The sequence below is a fragment of the Colossoma macropomum genome, unplaced genomic scaffold (genome assembly GCF_904425465.1).
Source record: "Colossoma macropomum unplaced genomic scaffold, Colossoma_macropomum, whole genome shotgun sequence".
NCBI classification, from domain to species: domain Eukaryota; kingdom Metazoa; phylum Chordata; class Actinopteri; order Characiformes; family Serrasalmidae; genus Colossoma; species Colossoma macropomum.
Genome location: NW_023494788.1, coordinates 4,823,774 through 4,839,533, shown reverse-complemented (window position 1 = coordinate 4,839,533; position 15,760 = coordinate 4,823,774). Strand labels below are relative to the sequence as shown.

The 15,760-nt window shown below is 40.8% G+C and overlaps 1 protein-coding gene across 1 annotated transcript in view; it reads right to left on the bottom strand.

Moving 5' to 3' along the window:
- hipk3a (homeodomain interacting protein kinase 3a) overlaps nucleotides 1-14,304 on the bottom strand; it is a 49,242-nt gene extending 34,938 nt beyond the window's left edge. Inside the window, 2 exon segments of the mRNA XM_036568116.1 lie at nucleotides 8,366-9,605; nucleotides 13,898-14,304. Coding sequence (XP_036424009.1) covers nucleotides 8,366-9,605; nucleotides 13,898-13,973 — 1,316 coding nt within the window. The 5' untranslated portion in view covers nucleotides 13,974-14,304.
- Between the last annotated feature and the right edge of the window lie 1,456 nt (nucleotides 14,305-15,760).

Sequence of the window (15,760 nt, the reverse complement as noted above, 5' to 3'; positions counted from 1 at the left end):
GCCATGGACTCCACTCCAGGAGTCATGAATTCTGACACGAAGGCTGGAAACAAAGCCATCTCAACATGCCACAGAAGGAAAGGAATGAACTGAGTGTTTTCTGCAAAAGAATGTTGTCCTAGATATCCGATCACAACAGGCCACTCAATATTTTGTATGAGAAGTTGGGGCTGTCAGGCTGTCCGGGCAATAATGCTAACATAAAGCACCATTTAAATTCTACATTCATTTTTTCAAATGATATACGTTGTTGACAGCAGGCTTTACACATACAAGAAATATCAAGACTATATTATAATTAATACCATTTTTATTAAAGAAATAAAAATGTGATTTCTATTGCACATCACCTGCTTGCTGCTTGTTATATCCACAATTGTTACAAATGACCATATAATTTACTATATTTAGTAATTAAGTGTTTATCAGATTCCATCAGATTACACAGTCAGGTTATCACCAAGTTAGTGATAAACTTTATATTCATTCATATGCAGGACCAAGAAGATGGAAAGATGGATTTATTAATACTATATATATTTTTTACATCACTTATCACAGTCAGAAAAAAGGTAGCCAATAAAAAAAAAAGTATTGTTTTGGTATTGGTATAGAATTCAAGGTACCATATCAGTATTGGCAAAGAAATTTTTAAGTGATACCCAGCCATAATGATGAGTTATGTACCCTTATAAGGCTAAATACGGTGTGAGAGATTTTGCATCTCAAAAGCATTTTTACCTTTACTGTGCAAATGCCAACTCTCGCTTTTTTCCCCTTGTACTTGCAGAGTTTTTAGGTGGTGAAAATGGTGCTTCTATCTTTCATATCATATCATGGAACATATTCACTTTAATACAAGAACATCTGCCACCCCTAATTAGAAGCGACAACTACAGCAAATGCAACTTTCACTTTTCCCCCATTCCATTTCTTCCATATTCCCACACTTTGGTCACATGACCCTTCATGCTCACGTCTGTGGTGAACCATATAACAACCTTTAGAGGGGAACAAACAGAGCTCAACAGCCCTGTTCTAGATAATGCATGATATGCTGTGCTTTGTAAAGTAAACTGAATGTACTGCACACAACTATTACATTTGAGCATCTGCTGGAAGCTACCAACAAGGACAACGTCCAAAGTCACTGACGTCAGGTTTGCAGTTGGTTGTCGAACATGCAGATCTCAGAGATTACTGACACTGTGGCAACAGGTCATGTTTCAAGTACGCATGCCAACAGCAGTAAGCCTTCGCCTGCACCTTTGTTGTTTTGAAAAAGGAAAAACAGGCTTTGCAAGAAACGTTCAGGCAATCTCCAAAAAACGTTTTGCAGTGGAGTGAGGAATGTAAAGACTTTGAACCCTTCCATATCAGACATCAACAGCTGCTGCAGTGACATGAAAAAGTGCTTTATGACCCACAAGGGGAAAGAAAAAAAAAAGAAAGAAAAACAGAGTTGTTGCATAATGCAATGAGAGACTCATTATCTTAAAGGGGGAAAAACATTAGGTACTGGTGACTAAAACTATTATTTTAGCTTTCAAACTTGTCACGTCAAACATGCTGGATTTCGGAAAGAACCCGAATCCGATCCCTGTTCTATGTTTGAAATAAATGGAAGCACAAAAGAGCTTCTGCAGTTACACAAAACAAACCAGACTTTACAGCATCCACCCTACAGGCCTCGGCAGGAAACCAATAAAACCTGCAACTAGCAATTCGAACCAACAAGATATAGTATCACTCCCAACGTCTGCCATTTTGGACAAGCCAAAGGCCGGATTTTCCCAGGCTGCCCAATTCTGAGGCTTGCATGCATGACTCTGAACACACGGTTGGTTATGTGGACGGCAGCAGCAGCACACTTGATCCATTCAGACATGAGCCTGGACACTTGCTGGCCTGGTAAATGTGAGTGGCTTGTTACGCAAGAGACCAATGAATATTAGCTTTCTTAGCGTTTCAGCTATTCGAACAGGCTGATATAATTAGCCTTGCGACTGAAAAGCTGGAGTATTTCACTACCTTCCAGAGCGGTCAGCTGAGGTAGAAGGAAAGATAAAACTAGACTCAGTCACGGCTCAGTTCAAGGTCTTGTAAGTCCATCGTTTGAAAAATTGCGCACCATAATGGGCTGCATTTGAACTGGAAAAATGTGGAAAACAACAAAAAAGAATTTCCACATTTTACCAGTTACAGATGGGAAATGTGCTCAATAAAATAAGGTTTAGAACTATAGATGGAGGACAAATACATGTCATAATAGGGCTGTAATGATGTACATCTTTGCAGGTTCAATACATATTTTTAACTGATCAAGACTCAATTCGATTTTATCTATCATTGTTTTGAAAACTGTGTGTAATTTGTGTCTTCAGAGCTCCAAAGAACCTCTGGAATTCACAAGCGACCTCAGAAATATTAGTAACGAGTTTGGGTGCATGCATAGTATAAGCCTCACCCCCTCCATGCTCACTTTGATAGGATGCAGCTAAATGTCTAGTTTTGATCACTGGCTGTGTTTACATGCAAAGATTTTTGCCAATCCGATTGAATACATTCCGATTACAGATACAGACTGAGGTGTTTATGCTCACTCTACTCAACAATCTGATGGAAAATTTTTGTTTACATGCGCACCACAAGTAACCCGATCGAAAATAACGCGCATACGTGGAGTACCACTTAGAGTGAGCGTTACCATGACAGCGAACATCACGTGAGATCCAGTCAGAGTGAGACGAGTTTTCAGTTGGCGCGCTTGCGTTTTTAATTACTTTTTAAAAATATGTCAGTCTCAGAAAAATTTACCTCACATGTCCTTATTAAAGAAGGCCGAGAGGAAGACGTCGTGTTCTGAGACACATAAGCTGGACGTCCGTCGCACCGCCGTCTTTTAAAGATCAGAGCATAAACTTCGTCTCCTCTGCAGACCAGTTTCTACTTCTCTCATGTTGAATGTTATAAACTTTTGCCAGAGCCGGTTTATGAGTTCTCTGCTTTTGCTGTGTGTATTATTCTTCTATTTAACGGATTATTTACAGGATTACCCACCTCGTTCAATCGGATAGAAATTGTATTCTGAATGGCCTCAATCTGACTAGACTATTCCGACTGAGGTGTATACTTGGATGTATTCTATTCCGATTGAGCTATTAGTCGGATTATTAACGGATTATTAGGCTGCATGTAAATGTGGCTACTGACTGTGAGCATGAGGCATATCTGTCAAAGTTTTACATTTCTATTCACCGCTTTTATCAGCTAAATGTTTGAATATAGTATAAATACTAATCTTCTGTCCATTAATTACTGCCTGTATACTTGTGTTCACTAGGCTAAACAAAGCAAACTGATCTGAGGTCAGCATTTTCTCAAGGACAGAAAGACAGATATGCCGGCTCACTCTCTGCACTGCCACCTGAGTACAGATGAAGGCCTGGTGGCTCATTCGATGCGTCCGAAGAGTCTCATTAGACTGATGGGTATTCCTTCGCCAGAGGCATGACCTCAGACTCCGCAATGAGGTTTAGGCTAACTCCAGGAGGCTGTCCTCAAGCTGGGACATCTGATCTGGAGTGTGCATGTAAAACAAGATGAAAGTCCTATTTTTCAATTCTTGGTCCTACATAAATATTTAATTAGAGATTTTAGAGGATTTCAGCTGCACAGAGAATGTACACATGCTTTCATGTTTGTTTTTATTGTATTAGAATGGTATTATTAACTTGGGTAACTAATGAGCCTCTGAACTGCAGTAGTAATCTTACTTTACATGGAAATCTACACACCTTTGCCTGAGAAATACTGTTAATGATGCATGAGCCACACAGGTTAGTCTGGTAGAAGCACAAAGACAGGAGAGAGGTTCAGGGAGAGATCATCATGAGTGCAATAACATTTTATTTGCAGTTCATAAGAGTTCTCAAACAGAACCTTTTCAATGCCTGTCATGTCAGTCCTCTAGCATAAGCCCCAAAAACATCAACCTCTACAATTTAAAGCAATTTCAATCATTTAAGCTTGGCTGTGTGCACGGTAGAGGCCCTTCCACCTCCTCGACCACTTTACTCTGATAGCCTGCACCCAGATGCCCAGTTTTGATCAGTGGTTTCCGAGAAAGATGGCAAAAAACAATAAAAACAAATGAGTTTTAATTCGTAACTCATGGAGTTTTAACTTTAAAAAAGTTTTGGAAGTGCTGCGGTCAAGCTGGAATCTGCAAACGTTGTTGAGAAGTGCTCTTAAAACTCTCAAAAAACATTTTTACTTCAAGCACTGGATGAAGAAACACCATATCAAAAGAATCTGGGGATTTTTTTTTTTTTAGGTGAAATTTTTGCATTTTCAGAGAACTCTACAAAAACATACTGCAACGTCCACAAAGACACTGCCCGCTCCGACAGTGAAGCCCAACTGGAATTTCCACATTCAGTGATTGTGGACTTTTTCTTAATCACTGAAAACCCACAATTTCCACCGAGGTTTAACTAGTAACAGGAGTGGAAAAGCCAAGCTGTTTGATGTTCTACCTCTGAGGCAATAACCAGGTTCACTTCCTGGAGGCATCGCTATGTGCTCGTCGTAACACAGAACAGTCTGCCTGTCATGACATGGTGACTGTGAACGCGAGCAGACTCTGCCTAAATATAGGCAAGCCAGATGCGTGTGACAAACCCAATGGGTGACTCTCAGCAGAAGGCAGGAACGGGAAATTAATTTAGAAAAGGACATCAAAGAGAACAGCTTAAACTGGACCTATGTGACAAAATGTGCATGTAAAAGTTCATTTATAATACTTTATGCATAAGCCATGGTTATGACAAAGAGTATTAATTTGTTATAACAATGTACAAACAACCATTTAACTTTTATTTGCGTATTTTATTTATGCATAATCTTGTTTCTCTGAGTATTTTATAAAGGCTACATAATACAATGTGCCTGCAATACACATTATACAGTTATCCAAACTCATTTCAGTATTTGTTTTATCTAGCTGAGTATCCAAATAAGGCATGTGTGGTTTTGTAATGTCAGCTGCAACACTGAACCACAGAAATGTTGAAACACACACAGCTAATACTGCATCTTGCTATGTGCCGTGCCCTGGTTTGTACATAAAACAATGACAAAATATATTTTGGAATCTGTTAAAATGGGACAAAATGACTACTAGAGATTGTTAAAATGGGACAAATTACATCTAGTTGTCATTATACTTAGGGTGGCTGCTTATAGCCTGTATATCCTGCAAAAAGAACACACTGAGCTACCGACAGCTACTGTCAGTCTACCGTCAGGAAACATTACAATTTTGAAGATTGAAATCACCTGATAGAAAAAATGCAAAAGCATTTTTTTTGGTTACACCTGCAAACTGGAAACACTTCCTAACTTTAGTCCACACAGCACAAACAGCCCAAACAACTGCAGTTCAGACTTCACCAAATTCACCACAATTATGAAACGGCTTTTTTCAGCCAAGGACAGCTGAAGTTTAATCACAGATAACAACCTCCTAGCACAATATAGCGTCCCTGCCTATCAGGCTGATTAAAATATAGCTGCAAAGTCTTGGAAGTGTGTCACCATGACTCATTCGTGTGTTGAGGGTGCAACCAGGGTTCACACACTCCCTCCGCAAGAAACTGGAGAGCAAACACGGAGCTGCCCCGACAACATTCAAGCAACAAACACATGGTGCAAAGTGCAAAAACTATCACTGTGGCCATTTAAACCGCCAACATACAAGGACCAAGTTCCTCTTTATCTGTTTCAGCTGATAACCTTACCACAAGCTGTCACGGCTACACGCATACAAAGACACGCTGTACTCTTCGGTGTATCATTATGTAATGTCCACATCGAGCCTATTCAAAAACCTCAGAGAGGAGATGGACCAAAGGTGCACTTTTGTTTGCACAGATCACTGAGAACTCGGCACGTTTCTGAGTAAAAGTACTAAGATTTGGTGAAAACACACCAAAAGCACAAATGATGATCGTCAGAAAAAGTCCATCGTAGAATGAATAATATAAATAAATAAAAAAAAGGCACAGAAAAAAGGCTCAGTTAAAGTTCTTGCCTTTTAAGCTGGTCTCCTGTGAGAAAAACCTCGAAAACATTTCTTTAAAAACACGGCTGACATAATAACGCTAAAACAAACCTATGACACAGTCGATGAAGAAAAAATCTAAAAATACCTCCAGGCAACATGCTCAAAAAGTAATCTAGGCACAGCCTAATTTGAGAGCGTCTTTCACTGGCAGTGAAATATGACTTTTTACGTGCCGCGTTCTTCCCCAGGGCCTGGCCCTGAGAGCGCTCATGGTCACATATACCGCAGTGTTCGTCACTAAGGCCGGCCTTGAGACAGAAGGAGTGAGGCACCACACAGTTGAAGTGGTCCAGACAACCATCTCACCAAACAAGCTTTGGGGAGGGTCCCACACTGCTGTGAGAAACGTCCCGATGCAAATGCACCTACGCAAAGCACAGCCTGAAGGACAAAACTCAGTGAACATGCTAGGCAGATTCTCAGGCATGCAACATTTTCTCGTTCAGAGAAATTTGCCAAGGTGGGAAAACGCTTAAGCACTTAAGGAGGACCCTGGAGGAATGTACTTTAAGTGTTTCCTTCTGAGGATGCATCAGACACTTGGTAGATCACTTTAAACCAGTACTTTACTTTTCACTGTCATTTTGATACTTTACATTCATTTTAAACCAGGAATTTTTATTGCAGTTGGTATTTTAATTGAACAAGTTTAAACGAGTACCACTGATTCCAATTTGGATCCTTTTAACCCAGAATTAAAGCCATTTCGACATTTTATTTGGAAGTTAAACCAGGACATTACTTTTACCACCACTTGAAAGTTTTAAACCAGTATCTTACTTTTTAAACTACCAATTCAATATTTTTATTTCACGTTTATGCTATTCCATAATGCTCTCTATCTAGGCTAATGCATCTTAACAGATACTTCAAAGCTATAACTCTGCATGCCATCAAAGTGAGAACAGCTCATTTTTTCCACCTTGAAACACTCAAGCACATCTGATCCAAACTACAATACTTGAACAATCACAGCAGAGGTTGCTGGTGTGCCTGATTTCAGCACAACTCACATAATTAAGCATCTCTCTAATCATTTATTGAATCATCTACTCGGCTACTGAAAACACTATTAAACATCTTAATTTCAGGATCAAAATGTTTTCACTCACTCAATATTATTGCATCAGTGCTTTACTCACTTCTGTAAATATTTCTGCCCAAGTTAAGTTACATAACAGGACGTTTGGGTGTAACCTCACAGCGGGCAACAAAAGAAATGAAAAAAATGCTTAAAATTAAACCTGCAGAAAACAGTCGACATTACATAATTCTTCTGGCAGACTACAGAAGTAAAACTTCCTCTCTTGAGTTTCCTAAAAAATTAAGCCCCACAAATTACAACAGCTCAGCTCAGACATTGACAAGTTGCTGCTCTGAAGCTTTAACATTCGTTCAAGCAATGGCTGTGTGGCTATATGGCTATATGGCTACACAACACTGTATCTCCATTTTGGGCGGTTTTATTTTTCATTTCTTTACAAGATCTGAAAAAGCCAGCTGCCCTTTACACTGACAGCATTTCATGATGAATGGACCTACAGAGATGGTCCAAAATGACTTGGAATAAAATTCTGTTACACTGACGTGCAATCAAAGTTAAAGGGTAACTTTTCAAAATTTCTGCATAATTAAATAGTTTAGTTGTAAACAAAGACATTCAGAGTGGTTTGAAGTGAAATGCTCTGTAAGGATCTGTTATAGGGAGATTTACCAACTTACAATTGTTCGCAGTGGTGGTAAAGAACCAGACGTATGAAGAGCTTAATGCCTGTAAAAGCTTCCTTAAAGAAAGTTATTACATGAAATGATTACAAATACACTGCCTGATGCCTGAAACATTGTTTTACAATAGTTTTCAGAGCTTCTGGCATACAACAATTTTTTAAACTATTCACTGTAGAGAATGCAGGGTGTTGTGAGGCAAAGGAAACCCTTTTTTTCTTTTTTACCACTACACTGATATAATCAAAATTACATATGAAACTCAGAAAACGTGTATGTTCACTGGTGGTTCTGAACAGTAAATACTTTTTGCCTTTTCCCGTAAAGTTGAAATGTGAAAGTAACAAAAATAACCACTGTTACATGACAGTATTACATCTCAGACAATTTACCCACACAAAACTCTATTATATACATAAAAATCCCACAGCCACACAAAAACAAGAAGCACAATCTCACGCTCACATACAAAAAAGAAAATTAAAATATAATGAAAACCAAATTCATGCTCACCTGTAATAGCGCGACTGCAGGTAAGTGGAACACACTGCTTTGGAGACATGGCTGGCTGAGCCAAAGTCTATGACCTTCACGCGGTAGGGCTGCCTGACGGGGTCCACCAGCATGATGTTTTCAGGCTTGAGGTCAGCATGAATCAAGCCCAGGCTCTTCAGCTTCTTCAGCGCCGTGGCCACCTGCTGTAGCACTGGCCGGATGATCTTCAGCGGCAGCGGGCTGAACTTGTTCTGCTTCAGGAAGTCGTACAGGTTCTGCTCCAGCATCTCAAAAACCAGGCAGGTGTGGTTTCGGTGCTGGAAGCACTCAAAGGCACGCACCAGGTTGTGCTCCTCTGCGTTCTCGCCACTCAGGAGGACCAGGATGCCCACCTCGATCTGGCCCTGCCGTGCGTACGACGGGTGGTTCTTCAGGATCTTCACCGCCACGATCTCGTTGGTGCCTCTCTTCCAGCATTTGACGACCTGACCGAAAGTTCCTCGGCCCAGGAACTCCAACACCTCGTAGGTGTGCTTCATGGAACAGAGGACCTCATGCTGAACCAGCTGGTAGTCCCCATCCCCTCCTGCAGCTGCCCCGCCCACACCTGTGCCGTTCTGTTTGGAGGGCGCCACACCTGTGGCTGTACTCCCCACGTTGCTTTGCAGCATGGCAGGTAGCGTGGAATGTTCCTCTACTATCTGCATGGTGCTCTTACTGTTACTGTCCAGCTCTTCACCTTTGCGTTTAAACCCACATCGTAGGGTTCCGTCTACAGAATTCAAACCTTCGCTCCTTCCTCTCCTCCCCTCCTCCTCCTCCTCCTCTTCGTCCCCCTCTCCCTCCCCCTCTACCTCACCTCCACCTGCTCCTCCAGAAGCTCTGTTCTGGCTGCTCTGGCCACCGTCTCCTCTGTCCTCCTCACCTGCTGTGACCGTGCCGAAACTACGCCCCACAACTCCTCCCGGCTCCACGCACCTGTAGGGCGAGGGACGCCTCACAGGAGCCGACGAAGAACACACAGTCTGTAACGGGTCCGGCGCACCACGGGGTCTAGCGCCCTCCCACACTTCTGTCTTTAACGAAGGGACAATATTGGTTGGGTGCGCAATGCCAAGATTCACACCGACCACGTAGGTGCGAGGGGTCTTCTCATGGTACACACAGCCGCTTGCCTCCGCTTTCCTCACACTGCTAAAGGCACTTGTCTGGGGTTGATACACATGCGGTGGGCAGACCAAAACCTGTGAGGCCATACCTGGAAAACACAGGGGAAAGATGATTAGCTCAGGCATAATCTGACACCAACATGGGAGTACTTCATATTGTTATAATTGTATATCATTCCGGCAGGCGATACAGAAAAAACACAACATCATAAAACGTTAAGACATTTTCTCAATACACGATTAGTGGTGTCAAAGATAATAACATAAATTATTAACCCGATTTTTTTTTAAGCGCATTTTCTTAGTTTCTACTAAGAAACAATCCATAGTTCCATAGTTTTGATCAGGAATATGTTGTCCTCTCATATAGCTACAACAAACGCACTGCTTTTTAAATGAAAAAAAATTTCTTACTGGTCAGAGTTAAGCAAATAAGACAAACGTGGTTAATCATGACTAACTAAGATTAATCATAATTGACTGCTGTAATAATTTGACAACTCTAATCAATATCTTGATGTTTGAGATTTGGTATGCTTGAACAGACACAATGTACCAGCAGTGCCCCACTGAAAAAAATATTTTATCATGCTTTGAATTTGACAAAAACTTAGCTGGAGTGGTCTCAACAAGCATGTTGTTGGAGTGTTTTTGTCATTTGTCAGTCAAAGCAAATTAGAACAAATTCAGAATGAAGATGCTGTCGATACAGAATACAAATTGCATAATACAAAATCAATAATTACTTTTAAGGTTTATGCACTTTTTTTTTCTTTTCATTCTTTTTCTCCACTCCCTCTCTGTCTTTGTGAGGTACAGACCTTTTCTGGAGAAGCAGAACTACTGATTTTAACGTCACGCTCAAGAGAGCTCAAAAATAGAACTACTTTCTTTGTAATGCTAATTACATCCTGTGCAACATACTAATGGAATAGTAATTCGGCTAATATGCATAAAAATATTCAAACCTGTGCATTGCAAACTAGTCTCAGAATCTAGTACCATTAACTGGCAGAGCCTTGCTATTAAGCTGGTGGAGATTAGTCATGCTAGTTACACAGGAGCTACTTATGCTGGCACAACATATGGCACAAGTTCGGACAGGAGAACAGGAAAAGTGGAGAACAGGTGTGGCAGAAAAGACACACACACTCCTGTATTACATGTATAAGAATCCACAGAGACAGAACAAGGAATGTAAACCATGAAAAGGATTATGAAATTCTAAGGCATGTCTGAGAACTTTAATGAGAAGGTTAAGGCAGGCATGAAACGACGAGTAGGTGGACGACGAGCGGACCAATAACAATTCTGGTTCGAGTCTGGCTGCAGAGATGCGAAACTGATTGACAGAAAAACCTCTAGGCAATGACATGAGCTATAAACCAAAGTTTTCATAACTCAGTCTCGTCAAAGATATCTGATGATCAAAAGCACCAAACAACCAGTCTTTCAAAACAACATGAAAGTGTTGTTTTCACAAATCATTAAATCTCAAGATATCCAAGTCCCAAAAAAGCCTGGGCCATTTATCGTCAACACGGGTATACTGTGATACTAGGGGTGGGCGATATGGCAAAAATAACACATCACAATACTTATAGTAACTTTTACGGTATAACTTTTCATGAAACACAATACATATTTTACACAGAGACACAATGCACTACTAATGCCATATTTAAAAACAGCCAAAAACACTTGGCACAATGATTTTTATTCAGCATTTTTACATACTATGCTGCACTAAATCAAATTAAACAGGACTAATTATGCTGTCTTTTTAACGTGCAATTGGATAGTATTTTCAAAGCATTGATGACGCACAGAAAAGTAATAAGTGAACAATATCTAATGATAAAATATCAACATATTGCCCACCTTTCTATGAAACTGCTTTTTCAGTTTTCGCAATGTTTTAGTAACATGTCAATGATATAATACCCATCACAGTGTTCATGTAGCAAAGTATGGGACCTGACAGTTAACCAGATGCTCCAGATTATTTTAAAAGAACAGTTTAAAATCCATTAAACAGTAATTTTCCTTTCGGGAAAATTCTGTCTGGAAATTACAGTCCAGTGTAAACAAGCCACTATGTCTTGTCTGTGTTTGTAAGGTATAATTTTGGAATACAGTACCAGGACTCAGTCTAAAATTATAAGCACTACCATGTTAACTTTATTAATGCTAACTAATCTGGAATGTCCATGGAAATTTTCACAAAACTTTTTTTCAATAGCGTCCAGCCCTAACACAAGGCTCTTTTTAAGCTTGTAACTGGAGATCCCTTCAGCGCTGCTAAGCTTAAACCATATGTAAGCAGGGCTTTCTTAGCCCAAAGCAGCATGACCCTGCTGCGTCCATTAGGTTACTCCAGCCAAGGTGTTGAGTTACGCCTCTCTCTGTCTTGTATTTTCAACTGCTGCCGTCTGCCAGGGACAGGTGGCAACTGACCCGTTCCCCACGTCAGTAACCAATAGGGTTAGGCAGGGAGGAGGGGGGGCAGCAGGGAGAAAAACACCTGTTGACACTGCAACTGTTTCACACAAACAACAGGAAATTACAGGGAGTTGCATTTGCCCCAAAACAAAAACAGCTTAATGAGAGAGGATTTTTCTTCTTGGCAGAAAGTGTTAGCAAATAAAAGGGTCACTCCCGCCTTTGTTTTCAGTCGTCCTCCAAGCTAGGGAGGCACCGATATGGGAATTGGGGGCCAAGGCCGATATCCGAGATTTTTCATTAAGCCAATGCAAACACGTACACTTATATAAAATGTAGAAATTGGGACTAAGACACACCTGAGAGAAAAATGTAACACTATACATGCACTCTGAGGGTTACACATGAGGCAAAATGAATAAAACACAGCTGTGTTAGCAAAGCAGCTCAGGGTCGCTTAACCGTTTTGCTCTTCTGGACTACAACACACATCAAAAATTGGTTTGAAACATCAGTCAAATCTAAACATCCAATCCATATAATTATTTTAACAACTTATCTGCCAACAGTGATATGATTCATCACCATCATATGATATCATCATACACCCCTAACTGCAATCCCATGTCTCTTTTAAACTAAATTTAACAAGAGCTTAATGATTAAAACACATAAAGAGCAGTATTTGCATGCAAAACACTTGGATGCATTGGTAGTTAGCTGCCTAAATCAACAGGGAAGATCTCCACTAGAGCTGGGCAACATGGCAAAATACATCTCAATACTTCAGGAAGTTTTGTTTGTTTTGTTTTTTTTGTTTGTTTTTTATGATACATGATGCATCACACCATTTATTTATTCTGACATCTGATAAGTGAGAACACAGTAGTGCCACATTTTAAAACATACCATCAAAATCATTCAACATTTCACACAATGGTCTGAACCAAGTCATTTTAAACAGGACTAATTAATCTCCTGCAGTTGAGAAGTGATTTTTTAATACTGTTGATATCCACAGAGAAGCATATCGTGAGATATTGTGATGTAATTTATCACGATAACGATCAATATTGTCACACTGCCCAGCTCTAATCTCCACATATTCATAGTGAAGTGCTCGCAAATCTACAAGACAGATTAACAACAACAACAACAACAACGAGCAGTCTGTTCCTGAAAGGCCAACATGCCCATGTTTATATAACCCAGAGGAAACTGCACAAGTCTTAATTTCTTACCACAAAGAACTCCCGCTGCACATAATGCCCTGGCAAATCTAGTCTTGGAGTAACCTTAAATAAAAAGCTCCAGACTGTTTGCCTGTTGGGAAAGTGCAATCCGTCATTGTGCAACGTTAGCTTAGCTAACTTACTTGCAACAGTCTGACTAAACAAATGAGTTTAGAAAAGAAAGCTGAAGTTGCAAAACGGCTAAACCACAGAGGAAAAAGACACACTGCAACAGTTATTTGGAAAAAAACACACGTACACGTTTGAAACTCACACACTTGTTATCAGCGAAGTAAACTTTACACCCAGCTACTCGGCTGTGGTTGATAAGTTAGCCTGTTAGCTAGCGAAGCGTCGAGTGACGGACGATGACAACGATCAACACTGAACTGAAACTTAGGAAAACAAGCGCGGACTTATACATGTTAGCTTCAAAATAAACGCTCTAACATTTCATATTTCACTCGCTCCAGCTAGCTTGGCTGTCTATAGTCGCTTAACGCTGTCCTAAGAAGCGAAATAGAGTGAAAAAGCAACTTTTTTCCCGCACCGACCACCAACTGTTAACCTAAGTAGCAGAAGTGCTAGCTGGTCTCCAGCACTGATAAACGCTGGCTGGTGTTAGCGCGTTAGCTCGCTCCCTGGCTAAGCTAACGAGCTCGGTATTTTGCAAAGCGATTCGTTTCCCGAAGCAACTGCAGCCGTACCTTCACAGCCAGCAACCGTCGTCGAAATGCGAGGCTTCTCTGAACATGTCAGGGATTTAATATGCACCCACACCATGCTCAAAACACTTGCTGAGCTGCCATCTTGTCCTCTCGCCGTTGGACAACGAGGGAGCGAAAACCGCCGTCGTCGTCTCCCTCATTTCTCAAACTGCTCCAAACTCGCGTACTAAGCCATTAATGTGAGCCGTGTTTGGTCCGCCGCGAACTTAAAGGTGTCCTCTGCGATAAGGGGAGCTTTTGCTCTTCATTTCGAGGGCGATAAAAGCCCGAATTGCCTTCCCAAACGGAGACGGGCGGGTTGGGGTGAAGCTCGCTGCCTCGCTCTGCTGCTCTGCTCTGCTGCCCCGCTGCAACTCGCTCCAGAACCGTCTCGTCCTCCTCCTTCTCCCTCCACACGTTCGCCACCGGACTGCGGCGCGTTGTTGCCACCTTCTGAGTTGGAGAGCAAGGCAGGATGAAAACAACGCTCGAGTCGCTGATTTCTACCGCCACCCTGTGATAAAGACAATCAGTACTTCCAAAACCTATTACACATCTAAATGGTTCTTTAATGTTTCTGTTTAGAACCATAAATTCTATGAACCATTTCATTACTCTTAAAAAAGATGGCTCTGCAAAGAACCATGAACACTCAGAACCCTTTGCATGATTAAAGGGTTCTTTGCATCATGAAAGGGTTCTTCAGAATGGGCTATAGATGGTCCTATAGAGAACCTTTCTGAAAAGGGTTCTTCTGTTGCTATGATGTCAAGCTTGTAACAATAGAAGAACCCTTTTGGTTGCTATACAGAACTCTTCTTAAAAAGGCGTATACAGAACCATCTACAGCACATTCTCCATTAATCTAAAGAACGCTTTTACACCGCAAAGAACCTTTTAATCATGCAAAGGGTTCTTTGAGTATTCATGGTTCTTTATAGAACCTTTTATATTACTAAAGAACGCTTGAAGAAAATTTATTCTTAAGCGGTTCCTTGCATGGCGAAATGGTGTTTCAGATTGAGGGAGAAAGTGTTGTATATGGCTCTATACAGTACCTTTTTGAAAATGGTTCTACGTGGTACCAAAAAGAGCTCTTTTATTGTTGACCTTGACATCGTAACAATAGCAGAACACTTTTTGGTGCTAGATAGAACCATTTTCAAAAAGGTTCCATATAGAACCATATATATTCTCCATCAATCTGAAGGACATTTCACCATGCATGTGGAACTTGTGGTTCTAAATTTAAGCAAGAAATGGTTCTATTTATAACTCATAGTTCTAAACAGAACTGTTCCGTTTACTAAAGAACCCTTGAATCTTTTTTGAGTGTGTTCACTCTAATTGCAATGGTAAAGCCTATACACTGATGAGCCACAACATTATGACCACCTCCTTGTTTCTACTCTCATTGTCCATTTTATCAGCTCCACTTACTAATATAGGAGCACTTTGTAGTTCTACAATTACAGACTGTAGTCCATCTGTTTCTCTGCATACTTTGTTATCCCACCTTTATCCTATTCATCAGTGGTCAAGACCCCCACAGGACCACAAGAGAGCAGGTATTATTTGGGTATTATTTTCAACACTGCAGTAACACTGACATGGTGGTGGTGTGTTAGTGTGTGTTGCGCTGGTATGCGTGGATCAGACACAGCAGTGCTGCTGGAGTATTTAAACACCTCAGTGCACATGAGCTATCATCTCTGACTTTACATCTACAAGGTGGACTGACAAGGTAGGAGTGTCTAATAGAGTGGACAGTGAGTGGACTGTGTTTAAAAACTCCAGCAGCACTGCTGTGTCTGATCCACTCGTACCAGCACAACACACACTAACACACCACCACCACGTCAG